Here is a 9,860-nt window from a genome sequence, read left to right as displayed (position 1 = left end):
CTTAGTTGCATTAATTCATTGATGGTTTTCCGTTCCATGCCCATTATACCGGCAGAGTACATAATGATTTTATAGCAATGCTTTCTGTGAAACAGTTAAGTTATGTTTGGTATATGAAATAGCTATTATTCTCAAATTTCAGTTCTTAATAAATATTATTTATTTATTTTTTTAATGAAATAGTTATTTTGCATATCAAACATAATCTTACTGACCTTGTCATCCAAATGGAAAAAAAAATGACAAAAATTGTTTCCTTGCATGTCATTTGGTAGGATAAGAAATTGCATAGAAATATATTTAATGGCATTCTTAATAAATTTGATATATATTACTTTATTGTTTACTACGAAAATTAGTCTCAAATGATGGAAATAATAATATCATTTTTGAAAAACTCTAAATAGATAAATATCACAATTTTATGCAGAATTAACGGATATTTATCAAAGCAAACAATCACCAAAATATGAACAATCACACATAAAGATTTTGGTGACGAAGAGGAAACATTTTAGAAAACGTTTTAAAAGTAAAACCTCTCCGGGGTCGCCAAATCCAGGAAATCACTATCAAAAGATTATCCAGAGATTACAGACACTAGGAACACTTACAACCCTTTGCAAGAGCTTGACGCTATAAGATCGACAAGCCTCCAACTTGTCTCCTCGCTCACAATCTTCTTCAACGTGATTCTCCCTTATCGGACTCTTCCGATAGACTTCAATTAAGCACACAATCAAAACTAACAAAAATCCTCTAAGAGGAATCAATTTGGCTCACAACAAAATAATCACTCAAGCACAGCCTCACACGAACTCTCTGGGGGTAAAAATTCGTACCTCTCTCTTTTATAATGATGTATATATACCCTCGACAAAACCCTATACCTAACCCACTTAAAATCACGTTTTTGGGCCTAAAACTTACGGAGTGTCCGGACAGGTTAATGGACTGTCCGAACAAGGCTTTACGGAGCAGAAATGGAGTTTCTGGAAATGCGGTTTGGACCCGGGGAAGGCCTATCCGGACTGGGCATGCAATCAACATTCTGGAAATGCTGTCCAGTCTTGATCAACAGCTCCGATCGAGGGGCGTTTGTAGTCCGATTGAGCTAAAATTTTGCAGGGACGTTCATAACACATGAATCTACATTATGAACGGTGGAGATTAGATTCTGAGCATTCTATATCAGTGTTTGAGATTGTGAACAGTAGCCTCTGCATTTTGGAACTGAATTAAGCCAACACAAGAACTAACAAACTCACCCTTTGGCTATTCAGTGACAAAACCAAAATGCTGAGCCAATCCCATCATCTTCCCATATTTACTCCCCCTTTTTGTTATAGAATGACAAAAGGTCTTCATGTTTCCTGAAATACTTCATAAAATACATCAAGGCATATGTAGAACAAGAAGACATAAATAAAACTATGAAAAAAAATGACATAGAATGCGTGATCATAAAGAAACATCAGCAAAACTCTCCCTCAATGTATGACTCAATTAACAACAAGAAACTGTAAATGCAAAACATGTTTCTCCCCCTCAAAAGTCAAATGAACACACATGATATACACATCAATGACTCGTGTATTGCACAATGAATATCCTAAACATGCTCCAAATATGCAAAATATACATGAGACTAGAAATGGCAAAAAAACTCATATTGCTTAACCCAAGCAAAGAAAAATGTTCCATTCAATCCATGATTGTGTGGTGTGTGTGTAAGCTATCCAAAGAGAAAAATTTTCAACTTACAAAATGAGGAGAAAGTTTCACCACCATGAGGTTTTGACAAGTATATCAAATCAAAAGTCAAACTTTATCATACTAGGGCCTAGCCACTCTCATCCTATACATTTCTCTTTGTAAAATATTTTGCACAAGTTTGACACAGTGAAATATATTCCTTTAGAAATATGATCTTTTGATTTTATTTGTTTCACTATTTTGTTTATTTTTCTCTTTGAGAAAGTGTCCTTAAACTTTTGGTGCTTATCACAAAAGAGAAAGCAGAAATTTTTAAGCCTTAGGTTCAACTAGCATATGATCAATTTGAAAAATATGACTAGTCAAAAAACCTCATATGGTTACCTAACAGACTTCACAAATAAAGTGAAACAAAACCTCAATTTAAGCTTAGCTGTGCACAAGAGATAAAGCATAGGCAAAATGTACCACATAAGCTCAGGCTTTAGGTAACCACAAAAACAAGTCCGTTGACATAAATTTTCATCTCATGCATACTAAGAACATTCCAAGACACAAGGAATTAAATTCATAAAAAGTAACATGAGAAATTAATGAACTATCTAGGTGCATAAGACAAAATAAAGAAAAGAAAAAAAAAGAACCAAAGTAAAATATTTTTGTCTTTTTGTTATTTTTTACAAAAGAAATGCACACAAACAAAACAAAAATGCAATGATAAACGAAAAATAACATGCTCTAGGATATGCAAAGATATGCAAGAAAATCAATCTTAGGCATGTGGGTGACTCACCTAACATAAGGTGAGATCATCACCACTCCCCCTCAAGGGGTGAATGATATCATCCTTCTAAACCCAAACTTGAGAAATCTTAGGTCTAGACTTATGACTTTGCTCAAACTTATCTAGCCTAGATAGCACTTCTCTCATCATTATGACCAGACCCTCACTTTCTTTCCTAGAATAGAAATTTTCATTTATATGCACATGAGGTTTCAAATTAAAACAATGAGGTCGAATGTGACCCACTTTGCCACAGTGATGACATGTAGGGACAAACCTTTGAGAAGGTAATTTCTTAGGAGGATGCACAACTCTAGGTGTAGGGTAAGATGCATGAGGCTCAATGTAGATTTTCTTACCTTTCTTACCTTGAGGAGTCGGAGCAACTACTTGCTTTTCTTCACTTGAAGATTCTTCTACTTTCACTGGTTTAACAAAAACAGTCTTTGAAGTAGAAGCACGGTTAGAAGACAAAGAAGCAGTTTTATCAAATCCTAAGCCAGATCTGTCGCTAGAATGCTTTTGAATATGCAAAATTTTATCAAGCTTTTCACTAGAGAATTTACTCAAGTGATTTCTAGATGCAATCAGATCATTTTGAAGGATTTATTTTTAGTAATTAACACATGATTTTCAGATTTGAGAGTATTGCAAACAGCATGTGAATTACTTAAAGATTTCAACAAATTATTCCTTTCAAGCTCAAGATTCTTAAAATCCTTAACAATTTTCAAGTTAGTATTTCTAAGCATAGAAAACTTTTCCATTAAATTGTTAAAGGAGTTTTGAAGATCATTAACCCTATTTGATTCATTATCAGAGGCAGACTGAACATCTGATTGATTAGAATCATCAGAATCATTGGATGCAACAAAAGCCATATAATTAGGAGTTTCTTCCTCATCAGTGTCACTCAAGGTAATATTGAAGGCTTTTTGGTCTTTTAGCTTATTACTCTTGAGATTAGCACAATCATTGCGAACATGACCATAGCTAGAACACTCATAACATTTTGGACCACGTGGGTCTCTTTCATTTCTTTCCTGAGTACTTCCTTTTTGTTTTCCAAATCTCTTAGAAATTCTATGTTCATTCTTATAAAACTTTCTAGCTGTCAAGGCAAGTTCCTCATCATCTGGTGATTCCTCATCAGAGTTCTTCCTAAGAGTTCTAAGGGCAAGATCCTTATTTTTCCTAGGTTGAGGCAAAGAAAACTGATAAGTCTGAAGGGCACCAACTAACTCTTCTATCCTCATGGTTTCCAGATTAGTGCATGACTTAATGGCTGTTACCTTCATTCTGAATCTTTCAGGGAGTGATCTCATGACCTTTCTAATAATCTTAGTGTCAGAAACTTTCTTTCCTAGATTTATCATGGAATTTCTAATTTCACTAAGTTTACCAAAGAAATCATTAAATGTCTCATCCTCTAACATTTTAATTTCCTCAAACTTAGAAACTAACATTTGAAGTTTTGAAGCTTTAACAAGATTTGTTCCTTCATAAGTAGTTTCTAGGATCTCCCATGCATCTTTGGCACTATCACAATTTGAAATTCTAGAGAACTCAGTTTGTGAAATTGCCAAGCATAGAGCATTCATAGCTTTGTCATTCGCCATACGAGTTTGTTTTTCAACATTAGACCATTCAGCTGTCGGCTTATCTGGAGCTTTAAATCCAGATTCAATGACATGCCAAACGTCTATAGATTTTAAGAAAAATCTCATACGGGACTTCCAATAGCCATAATTTGATCCATCAAAATTAGGCACAGTGTTAAGGTTTTGAGACATCTTAAATAAGAAACAAAGACCACACTCAGGAATTTAATCCTTCACAGAGTGAACCCACTCTGATACCAATTGAAAAACTCTAAACAGATAAATATCACAATTTTATGCGGAATTAATTGATATTTATCAAAGCAAACAATCACCAATATATGAATAATCACACACAAAGATTTTGGTGACGAAGAGGAAATCTTTTAGAAAACGTTCTAAAAGTAAAACCTCTTCGGGGCAGCCAAACCCAGGAAATCACTATCAAAAGATTATCCAGAGATTACAGACACTAGGAACACTTATAACCCTTTGTAAGACCTTGACTCTGTAAGATCGACAAGCCTCCAACTTGTCTCCTCGCTCACAATCTTCTTCAACGTGATTCTCCTTTATTGGACCCTTCCGATAGACTTCAATTAAGCACACAATCAAAACTAACAAAAATCCTCTAAGAGGAATCAATTTGGCTCACAACAAAATAATCACTCAAGCACAGCCTCACACGAACTCTCTGGGGGTGAAAATTCGTACCTCTCTCTTCTATAATAATGTATATATACCTCCAACAAAACCCTAGACCTAACCCACTTAAAATCATGTTTTTGGGCCTAAAACTTATGGGGTGTCCGGACAGGTTAATGGCTGTCCGGACAGGGCTTTATGGAGCAGAAATGGAGTTTCTGGAAATGCAGTCCAGACCCCGAAGAAGGCCTGTCCGGACTGGGCATGCAATCAGCATCTTGGAAATGCTGTCCAATCTTGATCAATAGCTCCGATTGATGGGCGTTTGTGGTCCAATTGAGCTAAAATTTTGCAGAGACATTCATAACACATGAATCTACATTATGAACGGTGGAGATTGGATTTTGAGCATTCTATATCAGTGTTTGAGCCCATGAACAGTAGGCTCTGCATTTTGAAACTGAATTAAGCCAACACAAGAACTAACACTTTTGACACATATGGCTCATATAATTTTCTTCATTTACTTTACTTGTGCTCATGTTATTCTTTTGCTTTCTTTTAAATTATATTTATCAGGTACGAATCAAGGTTTATCGAGAAAATTGTTGAAGAAGTTTTGAGTAAAGTGAAGAATGCTTGCTTGGATATTGCCAAACATCCAATAAGTATGGATTATCGTACTGAAGAGATGAAAGGTTTATTAAATCTTGGAACGAATGATGTTCACATTGTAGGCATATATGGCATGGGTGGAATCGGCAAAACAACCTTAGCTAAAGCTGTTTATAACCAAATATATAAAGAGTTTGAAGGAAGCAGTTTTCTTTTTAATATTAAAGAAATTTCAGAACAACCCAATGGTTTAGTTCAGTTACAAGAACAACTTCTTTTTGAAGTCTTAAAAACCAAGAACTTGAAGATTGCCAATGATGCTAGAGGAATCAATTTGATTAAGGAAAAATTGCATTGTAAAAGAGTTCTTCTTATCCTTGATGATGTTGATCACTTGAAACAACTCAATTCATTAGCTGCAAGCTCTGGATGGTTTGGTCCAGGAAGTAGAGTGATTGTAACAACTCGAGATGAACATTTGTTAACTATACTAGGAGTACATGAAAAATATAAGGTCGAGGAATTGCATCATGAGGAATCTCTTCAACTTTTTAGTTGGCATGCCTTTGGGATGGCTCATCCACTACAAGATTACAAGGAGCTCTCAATTAGTGTAGTTAATTATGCGGGAGGGCTTCCATTAGCTCTGGAAATTTTGGGTTCCAATCTATTTGGAAGAAGCACTATTGAATGGAAAGATTCATTGGAAAAATTACAAAAATATCCTAACAACCAGATTCAAAAAATACTGGAAATGAGCTTTGATTCACTAGATGATGATAATGTGAAGAACACATTCCTTGATATTGCGTGTTTCTTTGTTGGTATGGACAAAGATTATGCCATCAAAATATTTGACGGTTGTGGTTTCTTTCCCAAAAGTGGTATTAATATTCTTATTGAGAGGTCTCTTGTCACAATCAATGACCAAAATGAGTTGAGGATGCATGATCTAATTCGAGATATGGGAAGGGAGATTGTTCGTGAAAGATCATCCAACGATCTAAGAAAACGTAGTAGATTGTGGTTTCATGAGGATGTCTTGCACGTGCTTAACAAACAAATGGTAAGAAGCATAATTAATCATTCATACATAAACACTTGAATACACAAACACATAATATGCTTGTTATATAGGTATTCATGAGTTTTGTCATGTTTTTTTTATAATTCAGCATGCATTGTTCCTTGAATAGTTTATACACATAACATATAATAAAGGTATGATCTTAGATATAAAAAGATAATTCTAAATCATTTCAGCAACGGATATAGTAGAAAGGCATGCAATCACATTATTAGTACTTATAATCATGTCTACATCACATTAATGTTATCTTTAAAAAAATAAAAAATTATTGCAAAAATGTCTAGGAGTTCGCAACATGAGAATGTGTGTTACTAATCCTATTGTCTATTTCTCCAGGGATCAGAAGCAGTAGAGGGTCTCATTCTAAATCTATCTATACTTGAAGATGTACATTTTGAAACTGAAGCATTTGCAAAGATGAAAAATTTGAGATTGCTACAAATCAATGGTGCAAATCTCACAAGATGCGATAGACATCTTTTTGAAGGGTTAAGATGGCTTTGTTGGCATCGGTGTCCTTTGAAATTTTTACCATCAAATTTTCATTTAGAGAACCTTGTTATCCTTGACATGCAGGATAGTAATGTCAAACAAGTCTGGAAGGAGATCAAAGTATAATAAATCTTACGTTTCCTTTTATTTCTCCATTTATAAGTCAAAACTTTCTTTCTTCTCTTTTAACGATTTTGTTTTGGCAGATACTTAACAGGTTGAAAGTCCTTAATCTCAAAAATTCCAAATGTCTTACCAAGACACCAAACTTCTCCCAAGTCCCAATTTTGGAGATACTGATACTTGAAGGCTGCACAAGTTTGATTGAGCTTCATGAGTCCATTGGAAATCTAGAAAGACTTGTTTTGCTAAATTTAGAAGGATGCCAGAACTTAAGGAATCTTCCGGAAAGTACTACTAACTTAAAATCTCTTCAAATTCTTAACTTGGCTGGCTGCTTAAAACTTGATAAGCTACCTGAGCAATTAGAAAATATGATGGCTTTAAAGGAATTCATTGCCGACAGAACTAGTATTATGCAACTCCCGGCTTCCTTTGGTCTTTTAAAGAATCTCGAAATTGTGTCATTATTGGGATGTAATGGACAAACTTCAAAATATTGGTTATGGCGTTTCTTACTGCGGATATCACCAGAAAGCTCCAATCCCACACATTTGCTCCCAGCTTCCATTTCTGGACTATGTTCTTTGAGAAGGCTAAATCTCTACGATTGTAATCTGTCTGAAGATGGGTTTCCAATTGATCATGGGTGTTTGTCTTCACTCGAGAACTTGGATATAGGAAAAAATAATTTCCTTAATCTACCTCATGGCATCGGCCGCCTTCCTAAATTAACTAAATTGTCGTTGAAGCAGTGCACGAGTCTTCAATCAATTTCAGAACTCCCCGCAAGTTTAATGTATTTGGATACAAGTGACTGCACATCATTAGAAACACTCCCAAATCTGTCGCACCTGCAAAGTTCAGAAGTTCTTTGCTTTGAGAAGTGTCCGAAATTGGTTGAGTTTCCGGGCATAGAGTGTTTGGAATATACAGCAGATATTTACCGAGACTCTGGCCACAGTCTAGCTATCATCGAAGAATTAACTGTTCGTTATTTCTGGTTTGTCTCTCTCACTCTATTTGTATGCGCGTGCATGTGTAGTTTTTATGTTCTGAACATTTTTTTTTTTTTTTTTGAAATAGATCTTCAAGCATGAAATTTATCGACTGAATTGGAGGGACTATATCCATTCAGTTGCCATGCCCCTCCCCCCACTGGCATGGTAACTGAGGAGGGAGGTGATACGTACCAAAATAGTAATATTTTAGCCCTTATCTTATATTTGTTAATTTGTTAATTTTGTTAGTTTGTGCTATTTTATTTTATTTTTGTATTTTCTTTGTTTTATAGGTTTTGGAAGAAAAGAAATTACCATGCCTCCCCCCCACTCTTATAGTAACTGTCAGATTATGTGACTTGAATTTATTCATCAACCTTACCGTGGGCCCCAAAGCATTATGGCATCCCATACCTTTTGACTTGTGTTTCTCTCACACACGTCCATTTTACTTCTCCATTCATTGAGCTTCTTCTAGAAGCTTTGTGAAAGGGCTTCTTGTTTTATTATTGAAGCCATTCGGTCATCAAGAGGGGAGAGGCATCAACTTTTGCAAGGAAAAAGAGAGAAAGAAGAAAAGCAAAGCTGTCGAGAGAGAGAGGCTTGTGCTGTAGAGAAAAAGAGATACTCCATTTTTCTTCATTTTGAGTGCTGAAAAGCTTAGAGAATTTTAGAGAATATTTTTCTCTTTTGTATCTAATTCTCTTTTGAGTGAGATTGGGGTGTATTGGGGCTTTTGGGTTTGAGTGGTTTTGTTTGTACTACTCTTTGTACTCCACTCTTTGTTAGTGAATTTCTTCTGGATCGTCTCCGTGAGTGGATGTAGGCTTGTTAAGCCGAACCACTTAAATCTTTGTGTCTTGTGTGGTTGTGTTATTTTTCTATTCTACACTTTTCAACTTCTTTGGTGATCTTGGAATTTGCATTTGTCACAACAAACAGGTATCAGAGCTCGGGTATTTATTTTGCGGGATGGCTACGGCAAAATTTGAAGTAGAGAAGTTTGATGGTCAGAATAGTTTTAGCCTTTGGCGCATCAAGATGCGAGCTTTATTACGACAACAAGGCTTGGCAAAGATTTTGGATGGCGAGGTGCCATCAACATCATCAACGGAGGAAACAAAGGAACTTGAAGAAAAAGCCCACAGTGCAATTATGTTGTCTCTTTCAGATGGAGTTTTAAGAGAAGTTGCCGATGAAGAAACAGCCGCTGGACTTTGGAAGAAGCTGGAGAGCTTGTACATGACGAAATCCCCCACTAATCGATTGTATTTGAAGCAACGGTTATATATCCTCAAGATGAAAGAAGGTATGCCTCTTTGTGATCATCTTGATGACTTTAATAGAATTATTTTGGATCTGAAAAATATTGATATTAAAGTAGATGATGATGATCAAGCCCTGATTTTGATGTGTTCACTACCTGATGCTTTTGATAATTTTGTTAATTCAATGTTGTACAGTAGAGATACTATCTCCTTAGCTGATGTTAAATTTGCTTTAAATTCTATGGAGTTGAGGACAAGATTGAATAGTAAAGGTAGTGATAATCAGGCAGAGGGTTTATTTGTTAAGGGTTGTTCAGAAAATTCTACTAATTTTAGAGGTTGATCCAGTGAGAGGGATTTGGGTAAAGGTAAATCAAGAGGCTGATCCCAGTCCAGGTCAAAGAAGAAAGTAAAGTGTTACTACTGTAAAAAGTATGAGCATTATAAATCCGAGTGTCCGAAGTTGAAAAATAAAGAGGAGGGTGACAAGCAAAGTTCCTCTTCAGTGGCTGGTGTTGTCGAAGGAAA

The 9,860-nt window shown here is 35.5% G+C and overlaps 1 protein-coding gene across 2 annotated transcripts in view; it reads left to right on the top strand.

Moving 5' to 3' along the window:
• The window catches only part of LOC132167511 (disease resistance protein RPV1-like), an 11,020-nt gene extending 1,554 nt beyond the window's left edge, over nt 1-9,466 (top strand). Inside the window, exons 2-6 of one of the 2 annotated variants that reach the window (XM_059578508.1) lie at nt 5,326-6,427; nt 6,788-7,063; nt 7,150-8,066; nt 8,150-8,263; nt 9,007-9,466. In XM_059578508.1, coding sequence (XP_059434491.1) covers nt 5,326-6,427; nt 6,788-7,063; nt 7,150-8,066; nt 8,150 — 2,296 coding nt within the window. In that variant the 3' untranslated portion in view covers nt 8,151-8,263; nt 9,007-9,466. Of the gene's footprint in view, nt 1-5,325; nt 6,428-6,787; nt 7,064-7,149; nt 8,067-8,149; nt 8,264-8,357 lie in introns of both variants that reach the window. The other variant, XM_059578507.1, reaches the window with a different exon arrangement.
• Nucleotides 9,467-9,860: the final 394 nt, after the last annotated feature.

This window comes from Corylus avellana, chromosome ca1 (genome assembly GCF_901000735.1).
Source record: "Corylus avellana chromosome ca1, CavTom2PMs-1.0".
Lineage (NCBI taxonomy): Eukaryota > Viridiplantae > Streptophyta > Magnoliopsida > Fagales > Betulaceae > Corylus > Corylus avellana.
The sequence above is the reverse complement of the archived record's forward strand: the minus strand, read 5'-3'. Positions and strand labels throughout refer to the sequence as shown.